The sequence below is a fragment of the Stylophora pistillata genome, chromosome 10 (genome assembly GCF_964205215.1).
Source record: "Stylophora pistillata chromosome 10, jaStyPist1.2, whole genome shotgun sequence".
In the NCBI taxonomy this organism is placed as follows: domain Eukaryota; kingdom Metazoa; phylum Cnidaria; class Anthozoa; order Scleractinia; family Pocilloporidae; genus Stylophora; species Stylophora pistillata.
The window spans coordinates 5,366,190-5,387,449 of NC_142528.1; the positions used below are offsets into that span (position 1 = coordinate 5,366,190).

General features: G+C 38.3%; 2 protein-coding genes and 1 pseudogene across 4 annotated transcripts; 1 reads left to right on the top strand and 2 right to left on the bottom strand.

Moving 5' to 3' along the window:
• The first annotated feature begins 3,303 nt into the window (after positions 1-3,303).
• Positions 3,304-10,043, top strand: LOC148721521 (NACHT, LRR and PYD domains-containing protein 12-like; annotated as a pseudogene). The gene is made up of 3 exons (XR_015992359.1): positions 3,304-3,521; positions 4,967-5,663; positions 6,456-10,043. The product of XR_015992359.1 is annotated as an NACHT, LRR and PYD domains-containing protein 12-like (transcript).
• A 1,927-nt stretch (positions 10,044-11,970) lies between these two features.
• Positions 11,971-15,618, bottom strand: LOC148721522 (dermatopontin-like). 2 transcript variants are annotated; one of them, XM_088735614.1, is made up of 5 exons: positions 15,252-15,618; positions 14,390-14,582; positions 13,833-14,046; positions 13,142-13,294; positions 11,971-12,644 (listed from the first exon to the last, which is right to left on the bottom strand). In XM_088735614.1, the coding sequence occupies exons 2-4, from the start codon at positions 14,574-14,576 to the stop codon at positions 13,219-13,221; spliced, it is 477 nt and encodes a 158-aa protein (XP_088591740.1). In that variant the 5' UTR covers positions 14,577-14,582; positions 15,252-15,618; the 3' UTR covers positions 11,971-12,644; positions 13,142-13,218. The 2 variants fall into 2 exon arrangements, with proteins under 2 accessions (XP_088591740.1, XP_088591739.1); XM_088735613.1 differs by lacking the exon at positions 15,252-15,618 and adding an exon at positions 14,689-15,009 and having other exon boundaries at positions 12,326-12,644.
• A 2,854-nt stretch (positions 15,619-18,472) lies between these two features.
• Positions 18,473-20,941, bottom strand: LOC111343285 (hemagglutinin/amebocyte aggregation factor). The gene is made up of 5 exons (XM_022950438.2): positions 20,830-20,941; positions 20,543-20,729; positions 19,979-20,201; positions 19,289-19,441; positions 18,473-18,782 (listed from the first exon to the last, which is right to left on the bottom strand). The coding sequence occupies exons 2-5, from the start codon at positions 20,721-20,723 to the stop codon at positions 18,734-18,736; spliced, it is 606 nt and encodes a 201-aa protein (XP_022806173.1). The 5' UTR covers positions 20,724-20,729; positions 20,830-20,941; the 3' UTR covers positions 18,473-18,733.
• Positions 20,942-21,260: the final 319 nt, after the last annotated feature.

The window sequence follows — 21,260 nt, forward strand, 5'->3', positions numbered from 1 at the left end:
GTCATCAATCCATTTCGCTCGATACCAGGGCGCGGACATGGTTTTGTGTTAAATTTTTGATTTGAACAGTTAAAAAAGATATCTTTCGCTTCTTTTTGGCCAAAGCAAATTATCTCATGATGATCAGCATATTCAAAACTACAGGTTAGAGCAAATATTTCAGATACGAAAATTTCGTTTCAGTAGCACTTTAATAAAATTTTCATGTTAAATATCTTACAAGTCTAATATATTAGACTTTGTCTCAACTGTAACATGAAGTACATATATCGGTAATTTAGTTTCAATATCAACCATTTATTCCAGCAAATAGCAACAATTTCAAAACTTAATGGCTCTGTAAATTCCAAGCCTGCTCATCCCCCCGGGCAATTGTCAAGTTGTACAATTATGTAAGGTACCCGCAGTGGGTCATTTGCTAGCAAAGAGCTGCCGGCCCGTGGCAGGACATTTGACATAAAGAATTATAAAGCAGTACTCTTTTAAGACAAAGCTCGCTTTAGTAGACATCAAAAGGATTAAACCTAAGTAAAACTCGTGCCCCACCACCACAAAAATTCTTGTCTTGTTGATCTTCACGTGCGAGAAAATCGAGGGGGAGGTAAGTATATAGTGTGAGTTGTAAGTTTAACAAAAGGGCATGCAATGTTGAAACGGATCATACTTTTTCTTTTTTAAATATCCACAGTTCTTGGAGAATAAAGACAAACCGCTAAGTTTATCGCTAATAATTATGTTAACAGTAGCTTACCTCGCCTTCCGCGTTCTCTTCCAAAGTACGTATTTTGTAAAAACGGGAGATAAATGATTCCTGATTGCTCGACACCAAAATAACTGTAAAAACCCACGATTACTGAATCTTCCACGGAAAAGAGCCCCTGTGTAAACCGGCCATAGCTGGAAACAACACTACGACGACATATTTTTGTCAGGCATTCGCCGCCATATTTGTTTTACAACAGGAGATTTTACAAGGGCTCTGTAACCACGCCTAAAAAATCGCAGCCATGCCCTAATTGTTATTAATGCCATATGTTATGAAGGAATACTCCAATGGTGGCAAAACAGTTCAAGAGCAATAATTTGGACTGAGGCTATGCCAGGCAAGAATGGTCATCAAGTGTTCATTTGGTCGGCTGAAAGCTCGTTTTGGAGCACTAAGGAGGGCTATGGACATAAACCTAGATATCTCCCCTATGTAATTTATGCATGTTTTATACTACATAACTTTTGTGAACACAACAATAAAACAATCAGTGAAGACAAAGACTCTGCAGCAATTGACTATGATAGCACACCAGGTTCTTTCATCCATAATAAGTTGTGACACAATGAACAAATAAATAGCCATGCAGATTACATACAACCACACTCAGTCAAGGAGTATTAATGATAATTATTTTACTGCTTGAAATATACACAACTGTATGGTAATTACTTTTTCATGGAGTATTTATTTCACTTTTGCTCAATTAATTTCAATGTTAATGAAACAACATGTAAATGATACTGTAAAGAGATCAATTATATTCTTATTGTCAATAGACCATTATATTGTTGTATTCCAATCTTTTATTTTAGTCATTATAAAACTGCAATATTTTACAATCATGCACAAGAACATTAACAAGAATTACTAAATATATTTTTGCATTGTTATCAGTTTATGTAATAACATCTTGCATCGACATTTACAAGTGGCCCTTTCCGTGATGCAGTCACTTATTAAACCATCTTATTTTATTTATTTTAAGAAATTAATACAAGATCTCAAAGGACATTAGAAATCGGTAAAAATGCAGTCATATCCAAAGCTTGTTTGCCTACCATTGGAACCTTTCCCATAGGATCTTAGACAAAATTTATTTGCTATTCAAGCATTGTATTGCCACTGCGATGACTGCAAACTGCAAAGGGTATTTATAACTCAGCCCATAACTCAACCTACTCAGAACTCAAATAGAAATTCAAGAACATTAACAAGAAGCAACAATTTTTTTCATTGTGATCAGCTTGTATAAAACTTGTATTTTGTATAAAATTTTGTATCAATGTATCTGCAGGTTTTGCATACACTTTTTGTTGATTTATGTAATCTCAATAAAAATAATAATAATATACTTTATACTAATTAAGTGTGTAAAATGTCTAACATAGCTAACACTTTAAAATGATTTTCATTTTTCATCAGAAAATAAATGATTGGTGAACGAATATTGTCCAGAGTTTGGTCTGTCCATTTGATGAGACACAGGTGCAGATGGCATAAAGGCACTAGGCTGACTTTCATGGCAGTAATGAGCTTGTGGTGGGGGAAATCTCTCTTGAGGCAGCATTATTTGTCTCAATAAGCCAAAGCCATCAGCGATTGAGTTGGTCAATCTTTCCATGTTGGCAAACATCTTGTTCATATACTCAGCATACTGCTTGTCTGTGACTTGCATCCTTTCTAGCATTTGCTTTTTTATTTTCAGTTCCTCTTGAGCACAAGTCACCAACTGGCTGTCATTTGGAAGTTAGCGTTTAAGCTTTTCATGTTTTATGACCAGCCAGTTTTGAATTAAGCAAACTCCTTCTTTCTTGTACCACAGTGGAAGGTAATATCTCTTCTATGTCTTGACTTTGAGAATTGTCTTCGATGTTATCAGTAGAGATGGAACTTATCGGGCAATCTGGAGTACTACTACTACTAGAGCGACTGATTTCTTCAGAATCAGTAGACATTTCTGAAAGTTCTGTTGTCTCAATACCAGATGATATGGTAGTAGATGCAGGAGAACCACCCCATATCTGTTCACACAACTCAAAGAAGAGTAGAACTACTCTGCCATGGCCACTTCGTCTACCATCGTCGACAGCTAAACGATACTTTTGTCTGATTGTTTTCAACTTGGATGTTAGAATCGCCTTCGTCATTTGAGTTCTTGAATGTGGATATTCTTTTCCTAATGCCTTTGCTTCTTCAGGGGTCGGATAATGTTCTACAAACTTGTCGTGAATGTCCTGGTATTTGCTTTGACAAGACTCCCAATCGATGTTCTCCATTTCCTTCGATGTTTTCTACTCCATTGTAGAACTAAGCAACAATTCCACTTCGTCATCGGACCAAGAGAAGTAATCTGTCTTATCTCTGGCATTAGTTGTTTGCTTTTTACGCCGTGACATCTCAAGTTTGAACGAAGCAAGGAAAACGCAACGAAATCCTCGTGAACAGTTGGCGGTAGAGGGACCTATCGCGGGCTCAATGTTCTGCTTACTGGAGAATGCTCAAAGCGAGATAAAGCAGTTGTGCCTCTGATAAAACGCTGTAGTGTGGGCGCAGAAGATATTATCCGTCTTCATATGTGAACGGAAAACTTTTGTTCCGTTTTTGCACCTAAAGTTGCGTTTTCAAATTTATCCGGCATAGTCTCGACGAGGCCTCAGTTGGTCGTGACTGTATTCTTGTTGCGGAACGTATCTGAGAAAATAGCACAGCGAACGCCTGACGAGCGAGTGGTGTGTCTGTCAGTCATTTTGAGGTATGTCGTGATTATTTCTTAACTAACACGTCATTTCGGGAGTTTGATCGCTCTGATTACTATCCCTACTTCTAATCGCTTCTTTTCTGCATAAGCTGAATTAATTTTCAAGACTTTGAACTCGGTTTGTAAAGTAGAAAAACTCTAGCGATTGTAAGTAACGCAATGGCCTTGCGTTAAATCTAAACTGTATGCAACAACTAGATACTAAACACCACCTTTCAAGATTAAACTACTTTGTCGAAAGTGAACGAAGGCAGTCGCTTGATTTCGTCGAGTATTAACAATTTCCCACGTTTGATTTATTAATTAAGAATGGAAAACTGTAAATATTCAAGATTTTAACGTGTGGTGTAGTCGAAACAGTGAGATGCTGTGGTAATATTCATCTCACAATTTTCCTGTAGTTAGATACCAAACACAAAATAGAGATTCGATATATGGCTTCAACTTTTCAACCAATGTTTTTTTTTTAATCAGATATTTTTCAGCCCTAACTGGGAAGCTTGAGACTGTAGACTTGTGTGTAAACACGATCGGACATTTTGACGGTGTTCTGGCGAGCGGAAGCAAGCACGAGACGTGCGAGAGAGGTGAGACACGCGCGAGAAGAATAGGGCAAATTTAATAACGCGAGTATACATGCTGTGTGGTATCGCTGAGTATTTTTACGAATTGTGCTGTATTTTGACGAGCCCGTAGGGCGAGTCAAAATACAAAGACGAGTAAAAATACTTAGTGCTAATACGCAACAAAACGTCTAATAAGAGATTTATTATCCAACACGCTAAATTGTTATTTCAGTGAGGGCGAATTTCGTGGATATTTCTGGAGTACAAAATAATATCGCATGATATTTGTACTCGTCTCGCGCGTTATTTGTGCTCTACGAAGTACAATTGGATAATAAATTGGTTTTATTCGCTTCTCCTCTCGCACGTGTCTCGCCCTTCGCACTTGCCTTGCGCTTTCCATAGAAGAGTTCTGTAGGCCAAACACAAACAGTCAAGGAAGTTCATTATTGACAGTTTAAGACGTGCATAGTCCGCGAAGCATTCTTTTCCATTTCGTTTCACCCTGTACGGCAGGTGAAATTTCTTAATGGGAGTCTCAAATTGCTGCCTTTCAGACCCTACATGGACCTAACTCTAGCCCAGTGCACGCTTCTCGTTCATTGTGAAAAAGGAGGGGAAACGAAAAAAGACTGCATGTCAAATTAAGAAGCGCCTCAATTCAATGTTTATTTAATTCAGACAGAACGCTAGTCGCTTACTGCAAAAACTCCTGACCCAAAAAGAAAATCATGGAACTCGCTCAAGATAAGAATATTTAGATTGTAATAGCAAGGCCGTTCTTTATACAAAATAGAACTGATTACTCCTGATTCATAGCTACTTTTAAAAGTTGTTAGTGATGTGACGGGTTTATATCTCTCATCATTATAGGAACGATTCTACATGGCTTCTGCACCGGCACCATCGTTTCGTTCCACAAAGGAGACAACTAATTACGCCCGGTTATGCAGACTTCTGGTAGATGTCGGCTCACATGTCCTGAGAGAGACTTTTGACAAGAAGCGTCCACCAGGAAACCTGGACAAGGTTTTGTTAAGTCCTTCGATTCATTCTGCTTTAAAGTCGCTCCGAAACAAAAAAGTCATTAATCCTTCCCAGTGGGGCAAACTGTATCCTGCCATCAAATCCTCAGTCTCATCAAGAGACTTCGACATCACGCTTCTTACGGTTCTGCTGAGAAACATTTGTGGTCTTGTTCCACCACTTACCGGCTGGGATACACTTCCTCCTGCAGCGGACACAACCCCTGAGGCAGATATTGTACGCATCAAGAGCTACAGAAACACCGTTTATGGTCATGCAAGCGAGGCTTCAGTTGATGAAAAAACGTTCAATCAGTACTGGCAGGACATACAAGACGCACTGGTGAGACTGGGAGGGCCAGGTTACCAAAGTGCAATCGATGATCTGAAAAAGGAATGCATCGACCCTGATTTCGTAGAATACTACAAAGAGCTTCTTAAAGAGTGGGTGATGGATGAGAAAAGCATCAAGGAAAGATTGGATGCAATCGAAGAAAAAATTAGTAAAAAAGATGACAAGAGTGTAAAGAAAATAGGACCTGAAGGTAATTATTGAGGTAACTTGTTTCTGTCGTAGCTCCGCAGACCACTACTTTGCAGTATCATGAACACAAAGTCAAGGAAACCCGTTCCAATTCATGACCTTTTTTTTAAAAAAAAAACATGATAAATTTAAGAGAGGGACACCCACTTAGCCCTTCCCTCTGCGTGGTCCAGTTAGCCCCTCCCTCTGCGTTGTCCACATAGCCCCTCCCTCTGCGTGGCCCACTTAGCCCCTCCCTCAGCGTTGTCCTTGTGAGACAGAGAATAGTGAGGAAGCCGGAAAAATTTATTATAAAGAGACATAAGTTTCTGATACAGCTAACAGGCAAACATGATTTCATGAGTGATTATATTGATATGATTTTTTATCCAATAACCTTTATCATAAATGCATTTTGATTGGATCTTTCATATGATATATTGGAGCCTAGAAGTGTAGATCACTTCACCATAATAATCCTTATGCTTCTTTATCATTTAAAAGAAGTAGGAAAATAGAATGACCTATGCACCTTGTCCAATTGCTCTTTTCATTTAAGTTTGTTGTCAGTGACCACTGCTAATAAGTTAGTATAGCTGTCTTTCCAATCATGATGCATTCAAAAAATTAAATCACACAACGACATTCAATTGATGAAGTAAGTAGCAACGTTCACTTTCTTACCTCCTTAAATCAGGGTTTGGATCCGTCCTGGGACATTTCAGGATTATAACATGAACAAATATACCGATATCTGTTTATGAATAACATCTTCAGCATTTCTAATGCTATTGATACGGTTTTCCGTTTTTAGCTGTAGAGGCGTACACAAATGATCTGAAAGCATCAATCAAAAGTCAAACTGAATTTCACCGTCTTACTACCCATACCAAGCCTAGGGTGAAAACGGGTGACATCTTCACAAGTATTCTCATGCAACACGGACGGAAGCCAGTTGAAGACCTTGACACGGAAAGAGAGGAATACCTCCGCCGGTACGGTCATGTGAGTAGAAAGCCAATAAAACATCCTCGAGAAATGTTTCTTTCTAATACCAATACAGACGAAGAAACGAATCCCAAATTTGTTCTTGTCACCGGGAAGGCAGGGATTGGTAAAACACTCTTTTGCCAAAAGTTGATTCGAGATTGGGCTGACGACAAATTGTTTCAATCTCAAACAAGTCCTCGCATCCCTAATTTTAAGTTCACATACCTGTTGACTTTCCGCCAATTGAATTTACTGGGAAAGGACCACGTTTCGCTGCGAGAAATCCTTAACCAATCATCAATGTTAGATGTCCACTCAAGTATCGATGAAACTTTATTTGAGTACATGGTTGATCATCCTGAAGAAGTCTTGATTATCATTGATGGGTATGATGAGTATTCACAACAAGATTTCATCGCTAGTGACTTGGATGACCAGTACCCAAATAACCCTCATGAAGAAATGCCAGTAGCAGCCCTGTGTGCCAAGCTAATCAAAGGAAAGCTCTTGAGAGGCTCAAGTGTTCTGATAACGTCAAGACCCGACGAGTCCGACAAAATTGAAATTGGTCAAATCAACTTTGATCGATACGTCGAAATTACAGGGTTTTCCGCGCAGCAGGTGAAGGAGTATGTTGGAAAGTATTTTAGAGAAAACGAAGAAATGAAGAATGCTGTGATGGATCACATTACAAAGAATGAAAATCTAGTCAGCTTTGCCCACATTCCAGTTCTCTGTTTTCTGATGTGCTCATACTTTGAGTATATTCTGGAGAACTCTACAAACACTGATGCTCTTCCAGTCAACTCAAGTGACATTTATTTTGAAGTGATTAACATGTTTTTAAGAAAACATCACAAGAAGGCTTCAACTTCCCCTGAAGATACTCTTGAAAAGTTATCAGAGTTGGCGGCTCAATTCCTCCAAGAAAAAAAGTTTCTCTTCACTGTTGAAGAAATGAAAAGGTTTACTTCAGAAGAAATTGAAAGGCTGAGAGCAAGCGGTCTTCTCCATTGCGGTCCTCAGTTTAGGAAATCTTTTTCAGAAACGACAAAATATTTTTGTTTCACCCACCTAACCCTCCAGGAATACTTAGCAGCTCGTTGGTTCGTGAAGAGAAAAGACATTCCCCCAAGAAGAGATGTCACAGAGATGGTATTTCAGTTTATGTCCGGCATTTTATCAAAGCAAAAGGACAGTGCCTTCATGGAAGAATTGCTTTATAGACTAATTCAGATATTTTGGCATGTTCCCACTGGGAAACTGCTGCGAATGAAATGTCTTACTGAGTATCAAGATTTAGAGTTTGCACAACATATTGTAAAGATACATTACAATCAATTTTGTAATGTTGAGGACGGATTTGCATTTAATGCCTTGTCTGATGTAGACTGCATTGCTTTGTCTTTTTTGTTAGAAGTTCTGAGTGCAGTTAATGAAGACGAATCCAGTAGAAAGAATCCACTTCCTTATCAGCAGTCGAGTATACCGTCCAAGTCGAATCGCTTACGTATTGACAGGCCTTTATTTACAGAAACTGGATTCAGACGAATCCTAAGAGCGCTAACAAAGAAACACTGCCCCATTGTAAGTTTGGTGATCCTTAGTAATCGTAGGTGGAATCAAGAATGTAGTGACACCATAAGGAAACTACTGCCTCTCACTGAAATAGCCATCCTGTCTCTGAGAAGAATTCATTTCACCGATGCTGGTGTTGTCAGTTTATGTCAAGCATTACAGACACCAACATGTAAACTCACCACACTTAATCTGCGTGGAAATCAGATCACCGATGCCGGTGTTGTCAGTCTATGTCAAGCATTACAGACACCAACATGTAAACTCACCACACTTAATCTGCGTGGAAATCAGATCACCGATGCCGGTGTTGTCAGTCTATGTCAAGCATTACAGACACCAACATGTAAACTCACCACACTTTATCTGCGTGGAAATCAGATCACCGATGCCGGTGTTGTCAGTCTATGTCAAGCATTAAAGACAGCATCTTGTAAAATCACCACACTTGATCTGACGGATGATCTCATCGGATGATCACCGATGCCGGTATTGTCTCTCTACGTCAGGCAATAAAAACAGCATCATGTAAAGTCACCAAACTAAATCTGGAAGGGACTCAGATCCCCCGTCCGCTTCATCGGCATCGTAGGGATCAGTTGGCGGAAAATGCCGAACATTTGTTTCCGCGCGCCTTCAGAAAAGTAAAAGAAGAAGATGAAGGTGTTTAAAATGTAGTCTTTGTGAGTTTACAAACAATCCGAAGGAAATTTTAATAACCTCTCATAAACCTTTTGATTTACGTTACCTATAACACTGGATTAATTTAGTATATTCTATACAACAATACGTATAGGCATTCCCCAAAAATGGAATTTCAGTCGAGTGGGTATTTTTCAAAAATTTGCAAATTTGGAAATTAAGACGGACTTTCCAAATTCAAACGAGCAATGCAGTAAGTTTTTAGCCGTTTAATCTAATTTTTAACCGTGCGTGGAGTCGTGCAAACTGCCTTGAAGGCACGAAGAACCAAGCAGTGAGTAAAATTACTTGTGGCGAATTTTTTCACTGAACTTAACCTAAAGTGCCAGAAGACAGTACAGCGTTTACTATGATCCAGATGTCTTGCTACAGCCGTGAGGTTTTCTGCAGTTTACTTTGAAATCGTTAACAATCATAAGAACAGATTCATCTTTCATTTTTAAAACATTAAAACATGTAATACTGTTTCTTTTTTAAAATGAAAGTTCGAATCAATGTCGTTAATTGTGCTGACGTTATTTTTCTTCCAAACACTTTTCAAAGGCAGTAGATCTTTTTAGCTCATAATTATATCGATAGGTCGACATAATTTACAAAAGACAGATGGGGAAGGGGTGTAGAGTAATCATAGGTCAAGAGCTCTAATTCATATGTCTTTTATTCAGTAATCAAGATAGTACATTTACCATACAAATCTCGTAATTTTCACAATACTTTCACTTAGGAAAGTAGATTTGCAACGCGATTGAGTAATAGGAAATGGCATTACAGTAGTAACGCTATGTAACGCAATGTAATGCAATACACTACACGGGGAATTATCCTAGGACCCCAATTGAAAAAAAAACAAAACATACAGGCTAAAGAGGTCTCTCGATCATTCAGACGATCAAATAGTGAAAGAAAGCAAGCTAATCTAGACCCATAAAGGACATTAGGCCCTCAAAATTGCTGGCTAGAATCTCGTCTAGATATCGCTGGTACTCATCTCTTTTCCTGGGTGAAGATGTAAAGAAACACTATGAAGGGGTGTTTTTCATTAGTACTCGCAACGGCCTCATCCTTGAATTTTTTCTCTGAAGTTTAATAGTCCAGGTGAAATAAAGACTTTCAAAATAGCGGTTAACAAAAAGTTGTAACGCATTTGCAGATCTCTGCGGAAAAAAAGCGAAACAAAACAAAGGGTTACATAGGATGATGGAAATAGATGAAATAGGCTAAATTCGTTTTCCTATTCAGAGGTGAGTCACCGTGGAAAAAAAGAAATTACAAAGGCATCAAAAACTCCTTAAATACCACATTTGTACGTCTGTACGCGCGAGCTGATGCTTACCAGAGTAAGGCAAATTTAAGCACTGGATCCCAAATGTACATTTTCCCCTCGCCCCCCCCCCCCCCCACCTGACAAATATGATGAGTATAGCCTCTCAAGTACCCTAAATCTTCTATCAAGCAACCCCCCTCTCATAAGCAACGCCCCTCTAATAAGCCTCCCCCTTTCCTTTTACGAGGACGAAATTTGAGAAAAAAAGTAAAATGAGAACAATTTTTGAATAAATATGGTACATCATATCCCACTGTATCCTGGTAGTGAACATCGGGCTTAATCAATAAGCGCCCTCTCTAATAAGCCACCTCCCCCCTCCCCCCCCCAAAGTACCTGAATTAAATAAGTCCCCATTATTAGAGTATTATTAAGGGATTTACCGTAATAGCCTCTCGCCTTCTGGCGAATTTTCATTTAATTCTCTTGAGACTTATTACGTTACCAAATTTTTTTCCCTGTTTGGAAGATTTGAAAAATCTAGCTTATTTTAGAATTTTCTTTGAATCAAATTGCATTTTTATGTTTCAGTGTTATCAACCCTTTATTAAACGAAAGAACTTTTGTTGCACTATAGATAGCACCCGCAAATTGCCAGAAACCTTATTTTTTCACACCGCAGAAGTGAACTCTTCTACTACACAATCCAGCTTACAGGTGAGAACATGCACTGTGCCCATTTACACTCTCTTGTACTGCTCTGGTGACTAAGAATCAGACAAATCTGTCCCGGTCCAACACTTGTGAAGAACATCAGTGTTTCTGTGTTGATATCTGTTTCGAAAGTTTAAGTGTACTATCTGTATCTCTCCTGGCCTTTCCCTCACTCATTCTTTTTACATTTCATCGACTCATTTGTTTCAGTTTTTAGAATGATAAGAACTGTGGATGGTATTGCCTAAAGACAACTTCTATCTGAAAGAAAAAGCTAGTTATGGCCTAGACATGAAAGTCGCCTTTTTACGGAATTCTTTTCTTTATTGTCTCGATTCTGCATAGATTGAGGACGGAGAGGATTAAAATGAAGGGGTGAGGAATAGCACTTTGTTTGTTTGTTTCTTTGTTCCGTTCAGTCGCATCTCTAAAGCTTGTATGACGTTCATGTCGTCATGAATAAAAAAACGAAGGGAACGAGGGTTTTCGTGGCTCGCACTCGCTTATAGAAACCTTTGGATATAATAGAGACAAAATGCTGACTTTAATTGAGTTTTTGATCTATGTCCCCTATGAGACCCGGAATGTTCAGCCAAAACGTTTTCGTAGATCGCTTTTTTTCATTTCCCTAGATTTGTCACTTCATTGCTGAAGTCAAAAGCCTTCAATCGAGTTTATCTCGAAACCGAGATCCTGGTTCATAGCACTTCTCTAGCAGACCATCCATCTAATATCAAACAGTTTTCATATTTCTCGGAAATTGATATTGCTTCTAGAGACTGTAATCGCTTGCTCCTAACTATCTCTTTATAGAGAGGAGGAAATTTTACTTCTTCTCCGGATACTTCTTCAGCACTTCTCGATTTTTTTATTTATCTTCTTACTCGATTTGGAGTAAAAGAAAAGGAAACGAGACCAGCGTTTACTTAAACCAAGCATTTTTATTATCAAACAACAAACATATGAACTACATATATATGAACTGCGGTTATGAAACGTATATGTGCACGATCCTTCGCAGTAAAGCACTATTTAAGCAATAGTGAAAATCAAGCAATAGTGAAAATTTTTTTCAGGTCTGATTTTCACTATTGCTTAAATAGTGCTTTACTGCGAAGGATCGTGCACATATACGTTTCATAACCGCAGTTCATATATATGTATTTCATATGTTTGTTGTTTGATTTATCATCTACGGGTTTATGTCGAATTAATTTGATGGCCTGCTCCCAGTTGGCTTGTTAGCTCAATTGGTAGAGCGCTGCACTAGTATCGCAGAGGTCAGTGGTTCGAATCCCGTACAGGCCTGATTTTTTTTCAGGTCTGATTTTCACTATTGCTTAAATAGTGCTTTACTGCGATCGTGCACATATACATTTTTATTATCTCATCCCCAAGCAACCTCGTTCCCAGGGCTTTTTCCCGCCCCACCCCCAACTCCACCCCCAACTAAGGGAAAAGGCCCTGGCAATGAGGTTGATCCCCAAGCATACAGTAAGATTAATACCAAAACATCTATATTCTGTTCCCTTTGTTGCACTTTAATTAACTGTCTTAAGCTCGTACTGTGTCAGCTTAAATAAGAGTTACTGTAATAATTATCCCTTTTCTTAATTTTTTATTCTAAAAACTTGCAAACCTAATTTGATTTTAGCGCCCTTTATTAAATGTTTCCACTTAGTGTCAATCGCTCATTCTTGCGGTCTTTATCGGCACTTTCTGAATTGACAAATCTCGAACTGCGGGCGACGATCCCTGAAAATATATAAATGGTAAGATATGTCATTAATATATTTCAAGTGCTTTGAAGCGCTTTTACACCTGATCAAATATGCAGAATGCTTCATTTCCAATACTAAGCTTCTTCAGTTAATGAACAAATTACGCTGATGAAGCATTTAGTGCATGTATGAATTAAAATGTTCGAAAATTTTAAGACACCAAAAATTTCTTCCTTTGGTTGTGATAGCGAGGTAATCCATCGCTTTCTCAGTTTCAAAATCCGAGGCTGTAGAGCTGTGGCCAGCGAAAAATGTTTTCCCATAGCTAGCTAAGTTTGCACTGACTTCCAAAAATGAATCTTTCGACGTTTTTTCCAAAAGCATACCTGAAAATATTCACCAAAAATAATTTGTGGCTTCAACTGATGATTCAAACGCAAGTAACACCTGTGGCTTTATGCTGCACTCGTGGTCATTGCTAGGTTGTTATTTTCTAGTCAGTGTAAACTTCAGAATGTTACATGTACTTACTGATAATGATTATCATGATCACTGAAGGCTCCCATCAGGTGATAGTTGCGCGGAAGTTTGTACTTTAGTTTCTGGCCTCACTTGTTTTGCAGTGGAGCTATCTTGCATTTGTTTGGCCTGTATCTATCAGTATGACAACAGCGGAAGCCGAACCTAGAGATACGTGGGTCAGATCAGTGCGATTCTTAGTTAGAGTGAAGGTTAAATTTTAAAGCTTAACTTTATCTGTACTGTCAGGGGTCGATATATCTTCAATGTTCTATTCTGGGATGAAATGGCCATTTTCTAGCCCCGCTTCATACGCTGCTCGGCATTTTTTGTTGATTGTTTGTAAAACATGCAATCTTGTGTTAGAGAATGACATCGCAAACAAATATACGCGCATAACTTAGGCTGGGTATTTGCCGCGCGCGCCAGCTTTCGTCGCCGAACTTGTTGTTTAACGGATGTCGATCCGGGATCGCAGCCATTTGGCTTGTTTCGCTTGTGATTGAATGGAACACTTGTGTCAATCTCTGAATATGTTAAGAGTACAACTGGTAACACTGGTCACTTACGTTTTCCCGTTCTTCAGGCAATTTGATAGTTATTATTTTGTGTTTCCCATTAAAGAAAAATCCCTTGTGATTTCTACTAATTGATTAATTTGATCGAGAAGCCAGTTAGTGCCCGAAATCGTTGAGCGACTCACCTTCGATCTTTGTTATGAGCGCTGCGGATTCCTGTTATAAAGCCATTGTGAGGACACTTGAAGACCACCGGCCTGTCGTAGCTGTTCGCGAAATGTTCCCAGGCACAGTCACTGCTTCTTTGAGGCGGGTCGGGACCAACTTTACATTTAAAACTGTGAATACGGTCTTCTTTGCAATTTCTGTGTATACTTTTCCAGAGTTTCAAGGATCTTCCTGAAAGACCAACGAAATGGCTTTGATTAATTGTCCTAACTGATGAATTTTTTTTCGTTCGGATATTATAAAAACAAACAGAAAGGATGTAGAAGTCACAGAGCTATGTAGTATAGAGGTGCCTTCAGTACGTGCTGAGCCTGAGAGGGAAGCTTTTTGTAGAAATTCTTTGCTTGTGCACTTGAAAGAGATAATACAGATACAATGAATGATTTTATGTTTGCAAGTACAAAACCGCAAAATTTTGAAAGCATTTCAATTAAAACTAGTAGAAGGAGCCTAGCTAGATCTTTCATGGGGAAAGGATCGTAAAACATTTGAAATTGAAATAAAATCTGCCTACCGTTTTGATTACATTCGAATTTGAAATTTTGTTGCCATTTGTTAACCCATCTGACGAATGCAGGTCTCTGTGAACTACACCACCAGCGCCTCCGCCTCCGCCTGTACGATGCCACATCGGCAGGAAAAATTAGGAGCTCGAAGAGCATCATCAATAACAGCAACTTGACAAACCTCTTGTCAGCCATAGCAATCTAAAAAAAAAGCGTATTATGCATAATGTCATCAGGTGTCTGAAGGACGAAGTAGATCAAAAGCTAACTAAATACTCGCCGTCAGTCTTCAGCACAGAAAACTTACCAGAGAAACCGAAAATGAACTTTGGCAACACCTGTGTGGATTGTGATATCAATCCTTGAAATGAATGATAAATTCAGTTTGGAAACCCACTTGATCATGAGTGTCTTCGGCCCCATAGTTTGTCGATATCTAATTGTCAGAAACACGTTTAGGACACGTTCGTAGACAATTTAGATAATTGAAAAAATGAATTGACGCAAATCGAGCCCCGCCGGTATTGGGTATAAGTGTGTGAATCATAGATAAGTTCGGATTTCTTGGAAGAACTATTAGAAAATTTAGATGTAGTGTTTTAGTGCTTTGTTCAGTTTTATGCGTCTAGAAAGGTTTTACACCGAAAACGGACTTATAAGTAATGACTGATGAGTGAATCACAATGTGTATCAAAATACCAGAATAACAAGAATTCGACCGTTTAGGATATTTCTTAATTGGATCGTCCATCATTTTGGAACAGTCTTAGTTAACTTTCTTTTGCTCTCTCTTCGCTCTCTCTTTCGACAAATTAAAAAAAAAAAAACATCAGTTAATCATAATAAGGAGAAATTTTTCACTGTTCTCACCGTTTCTCACTGCAACATTATCCGGTATCGCTCTAACCCATTCGTCGTTTCGTTTCGTTTGATCCGGAAACAAAAGATGTATACGCCAATGTCAACTGTCACAAGGTGCGTCCGCGAGTGGAGGAGTGTAACAAGATTATTCAGGGTTTCAGAGTGAGTGACGAAGGGCTAACACTCTTGCGGTAGTCAATTTACACCGTCATAAATTCTGTTGAGTTGGTTTCAGTTAATCAATTGAATTCCCTAAAGCTTGAATACACGACACTCACCTTTTTTTTACATTTAATAAAATAACTTAGCTCAAGAGTATATGAACCGCACTCCCTTACTTAGCTTCAAGTTAGTGACAATTATGTTCTCCTAGAATTTACATTATCATTCTAAGCGTGTGGCCTTTTCGAGGCGAAGACCTCAAAGTAGGACAACTTGCCGTCGATGAAACGTTGTATTTACTAATCGTACATTCAGAAAGCTCAGAAGGGATTCACAAAGTTCTAATTTGAATTTCTTTAGACTTGTTTACTTATGACGGTCCAGTAAGTTTGTTGAGTAACGCTGCGATGGAATTTCAAATATAGCACCCTTCGAGCTTGTGGAGGAACAAACTAGAGTATCGAAGAGTGAAGGAACTAGCGGTGCCTTTAATTTGGCAGCAGCGGTTCGTGATTTATCACTTGTTAATTTTATGATCAAATGTATGTGATATATGAAAACTGGCTAAAATTTTGATCTTCATGTGTCACTCTGATCTCGATCTCTTGTGTGTCAACAAACTTTATTTGGAGTCGAAACCTGATTGTTCTCAAATGCTCATAACTTTGCGTGGGTTGTCTATTGAAGATCTTTCGTCATTGTATTTTGGGAATCAAATAAATCGTCATTTTTAATTAATTAAACAGTCTACTTTGTGACTCGCTCGCAGCATTAGTGCCGCGCGCGTTTCAGACGCTTTTCTTCCAAAAAAATAATTGATATTTCAAATCACGTTTATCGCCTTAGGGCCTGTTCGCACTGCGCGAAATTTTTTTGTTTTCCAAAAACTCTGTCAATGCGGAACCATTTTCAATGCGAACGATTTTGTTGACCAACCAAAATTTTCTTAAGTGCCACCAAACTTCAAAGATGCCATCAACTGGATTCGGAGGCCTACAAGTGTTTTTGGCCGGGCGAAAACATCTATTGTTCCTTGACAGATACCCTTCAACTAGTCATCAAATTTCGTAATTGAATGTAGCTTTAGTAAGTTGTCGATTGACTCTCTCCCCAATTTCAAATGTGTATGGAAAAAGACTTCAGGGAAGTTAAGATTTCCTGAAACCAGGATTCTACAGGTTGAGGGGGGCTTCGAGGTCTGTTGAACAGCCGAGTTTCAGTCTCCATGATTCGTAAAAGCCGAATCCTTCCCAACAAAACCAGAAGTAATTGTTGACTAGCCACAATCAGAATTTTGCGTGGCAAGAAAACAGCAAGGAAGGGCGATTAAAATATTTCACGGGGATATTTTGTTTTGCGATTAGTCCTCTACCAGAAACGACATAAAAAAAAAAAAAACGCACTGTCACGAAATTTCTGTATCTATTTCGATTGATTGACATTTGTGGTTACACAAATTATTCGCACGTCTCAAGTGCAAACGCATTACGAAAACAAGAAATTCGTCGCTATAAATTTTCAATTATTTTGCAAATACCCAACCAAGTTTTTCGGTATAGTGCAAACAGGGCCTTATGTTTTATGTTACAATGTTGTAATGATTGAGCAACATTGCAAGATAGATCTGTGGCATCGGAGTAACATATTTCGATATGGTATATTTTTTTCTTCCTCTAATGCCTCATTTGTAAGATTATAATGTTACTTCCCAGATAGGCGGCTGGTCAACCCGTCTGTAACACACTCAACACAAAAGTATCTGAAATAAATAAGCCCTCCTTATTAAAGGATTATTAGAGGATTTACGGTAATAGCCTCTCGCCTTCTGGTGAATTTTCAGTTAATTCTCTTGAGACTTATCATGTTACTAAATTGTATTCGAGAGAAATTACTAAAAATTTTATTCAAGAGAAAAACGGAAATCCACCAGTTCAATTATCCAAATCTATTTGTTGTGTTTGTTGGGATGGCATGTTGGTTTTTTACGGTGCCCGTGGAAATTATAATGGAAACAAAAATTGTAGATAATATTGTCAAAAGGTTGAAAAATTAGGTTTATTGAAGTTAAATACTGGAGCAGTCAGGTCCTTAAAAGACACGAGCCAATTTTTTGAGGACACACTAACTTCTAGTTTTGAAGTACACCTCGTATTTTCGACAGAGGCTTTTTTCTTTTTTTTACTCTTTGAAAGATTTGAAAAATCTAGCTTATTGTAGAATGTTCTTTGAGTCAAATTGCGATTTTATGTTTCAGTATAATCAAACCTTTGTTAAACGAGAAAACTTTTGTTACACTACAGATTGCACCCACAAATTGCCTGCAACCCTATGTTTTAACACCGCAGAAGTGAACTCTTCAACTTCTACTACACAATTCAGCTTACAGGTGAGATTATGCACTGCGCCCATTTACACTCTCTTGTACTGCTCTGGTGATTAATTAAGGATCAAACAAAATATTTTCCGGTCAAACGCTTGAGTAGAATATGTTTCTGTGTTGATATCTGTTTCGAAAGTGTACTATCTGAATCTGTCCTGGCCTTTCCCTCAGTCATTCTTTTTTAAATTTCATCGTCTCATTTGTTTGAGTTTTGAGAATGATAAGAACTGAGGATGGTATTCTCTAAAAACAACTTCTATCCCTGAAAGAAAAAGTATGAGACAAAATGCTGACTTTTATTGATTTTTTGATGATCTGTATCCCTGTCATAACACCGGGAATTTTCAGCCAAACGTTTTCGTATCGCTTTTTTTCAATTCCTTAGATTTGTCACTTCATTGCTGAATTGAAGTCAAAAGCCTTCAATCGAGTTTATCTCGAAACCGAGATCATAGTTCATAGCACTTCTCTAGCAGATCATCCATCTAATATCAAACAGTTTTCATATTTCTTGGAAATTGATATTGCTTCGATTCTAACAAGAGACCTAATCGCTTGCTTCTAACTATTCCTTTACAGAAAGGAGGAAATTTTACTTCTTCTCCGGATACTTCTTCCGCACTTCTCGATTATTTTAATTATCTTCTTACTCGATTTGCCAGTAAAAGAAAAGGAAACGAGACCATCGTTTTTTAAAGCAAGCATTTTTATTATGTTATTGTCCCAAGCATACACTAAGATTAATATCAAAACATCTTTATTCTGTTCCCTTTGTTACAATTTGATTTACTGTCTTGAGCTCGTATGTGTCAGCTCAAATAAAAGTTGCTGTATTAATCATCCCTTCTCTTAATTTTTATTCTCAAAACATGCAAAACTAATCTGATTTTAGCGCCCTTCATTAAATGTTTCCACTCGGTGTCAATCGCTCAGTTGTTCAGTGCGATCTTTAGCGGCACCTTCCGAATTGACAAATCTCGAACTGCCAGCGACGATCCCTGAAAAATAAATGGCGAGATATGTCATTAATATATTTCAAGTGCTTTGAAGCGCTTTTACACCTGATCAAATATACAGAATGCTTTATCTGCAATACTAAGCTTCTTTCATAAAAAAATTACGCCGATGAAGCATGAAGTAAATGCTTTTCGTTGCCAATCATGGAATTAAAAAGTCCGAAAAATTTAAGACACCAAAAAATTCTTCATTTAGTTACGATGGCGAGGTATCCATTGCTTTCTCAGTTTAAAAATTTGAGGCTGTAGAGTTGTGGCCAGCGAAAAAATATTTCCCCAATAGCCAGCTTAGTTTGCACTGACTTCCAAAATCGAATCTCGACGTAGTTCCAAAAGCTTACCTGAAGATATTCACCAAAAATAATTTGTGGCTACAACTGACGATTCAAACGCAAGTAAAACCTGTCGCTTTATGCTGCAAGCGTGGTTATTGCAGGCTTAATAGTTTCTAGTCACAGCAAAAGCTTCAGGATGTTATATATACTTACTGATAGCGATTGTCATGATCACTGAAGGCTCCCACCAAGTAATAATTGTGAGGAACTCTGTAGTTTAGATTCCGGTCCCAGAAGTTTCGCAGTGAAGTTATCTTACATTTGTTTGGCCTGTATTTTTTAATATGGCAACAGCGGAAGCGAAACCTAGAGATACGTGGGTTAGATAAGTACGATTCCTAGTTAAAATGAAGGACCAATTTCAAAGCTTGAATTTATCTGTACTGTCAGGGGTCGACATATCCTTAATATTCTATTCTAGGATGAAATGGCCACTCTCTCATTTGGCCTCAAGTAAAGCTTTGGCTCCACTTCAAACGCTGCTCGGCATTTTTGATTGATTGTTTTTAAAACGCGCAATCTTGTGTCAGAGAATGACATGGCAAACACATATACGCGCATAACTTAGACTAGCTTTCGTCGCGGAACTTGTTGTTTAACGGATGTCGAAAGTGATCCGGGATCGCACCCATTTAGTTTGTTTAGCTTGTGATTGAACAGAACACTTGTGTCAACCTCTGAATATGTTAAGAGTACAACTGGTAACACTAGTCACCTACGTTTTCCCGTTCTTCAGGCAATTTGATAGTTATTTCGTGTTTCCCATTAACCCCTTGTGATTTTTATTATTTGATCAATTTGGTCGAGAAGCCAGTTAGTGCCCGAAGTCATGGAGTGACTCACTTGCGATCTTGGTAAGAAGTGCTGTAAAAACTGCGGATTCCTGTTATAAAGCCATTGTTAGGACACTTGAAGACCAACGGCTTATCGTAGCTGTTCGCGTAATTTTGCCAGGTGCAGTCACAGCTTTTGTAACGGACGGGACCATATTTACAGTTAAAACTGTGAATACGGTCTTGTTTGCAGTTGCGGTGTATACTTTTCCAGAGTTGCACGGATTTTCCGGCTAAAAGACCAACGAAATAGGCTTTGATTAATTGTCCTAAATCAATTATTTTTAGTTCTGATATTATAAAAACAAACAGAAAGGATATAGAAGTCACAGAGCTATGCAGTATAGAGGTGCCTTGAGTACGTGCTGAGCATGAGAGGGAAGCTTTTTGTAGAAATTCTTTGCCTGCGCACTTGAAAGGGATGATACAGATACAATGAACGATTTCGTGTTGGCAAGTACAAAACCGCAAAGTTTTGAAAGTATTTCAAATAAAACTATTAGAAGGAGGTTAGCTAGATCTTTCAAAGCAAAAGGATCGTAAAACATTTGAAATTGAAATTAAATCTGCTTACCGCTACATTGGAAACTGAAACTTCCTTGCCAGTTGTTAACCCATCTGGCGCCTGCAGGTTTTTGTGAACTACAGACAGGGCGGCGGCGCCTCCGCCTCAACGATGCCACATCGGCAGGAAAAATTAGGAGCTCGAAGAGCATCATCAATAACAGCAACTTGACAAACCTCTTTTCAGCCATAGCAATCTAAAAAAAAAGCGTAAGTTCATCAGGTGCCTCAGGAAGGATGAAGTAGATCAAAAGCTAGCTAAATACTCCCATTGAGTCTTCGGCACAGTAAACTTACCAGAGAAACCGAAAATGAACTTTGGCAACACCTGTGTGGATTGTGATATCAGTCCTTGAAATGACTGATAAATGTTTGGAAACCCCCTTTATTAGTGTCTTCAGCCCCATAGTTTGTCGATATCTAATTGTCAGAAACACGTTTGGAACACGTTCGTAAATTATGTGGATAAGTAAAAAAATAAATTAACGCAGTTCGGGTCCCGTCGGTATTGAGTATACGGATGTGACTCATAGATAAGTTCGGATTTCTTAGGAGAACTATTCAAAAATTTAGATGTAGTGTTTTAAGGCTTTGTTCAGTTTTATGCGTCTAGAAAGGTTTTACACCGAAAACGGACGTATGAGTAATAACTGATAAGTGAATCACAATGTGTATCAAAATACCAGAATAACAAGAATTGGACCGTTTAGGATATTTCTTAATTGGAT

Coding starts and splice junctions, on each gene's coding strand:
- LOC111343285 (XM_022950438.2), bottom strand. CDS start 20,723: ATGGCTGAAAAGAGGTTTGTCAAGTTGCTGTTATTGATGATGCTCTTC. Junction 20,202..20,542: donor TTTCAGTTTCCAATGTAGCG/GTAAGCAGATTT, acceptor TTGGTCTTTTAG/CCGGAAAATCCGTGCAACTC. Junction 18,783..19,288: donor GATCATGACAATCGCTATCA/GTAAGTATATAT, acceptor TTTATTTTTCAG/GGATCGTCGCTGGCAGTTCG.
- LOC148721522 (XM_088735614.1), bottom strand. CDS start 14,576: ATGGCTGACAAGAGGTTTGTCAAGTTGCTGTTATTGATGATGCTCTTC. Junction 14,047..14,389: donor ATTCGAATGTAATCAAAACG/GTAGGCAGATTT, acceptor TTGGTCTTTCAG/GAAGATCCTTGAAACTCTGG. Junction 13,295..13,832: donor GCTCATAACAAAGATCGAAG/GTGAGTCGCTCA, acceptor ACGTATCTCTAG/GTTCGGCTTCCGCTGTTGTC.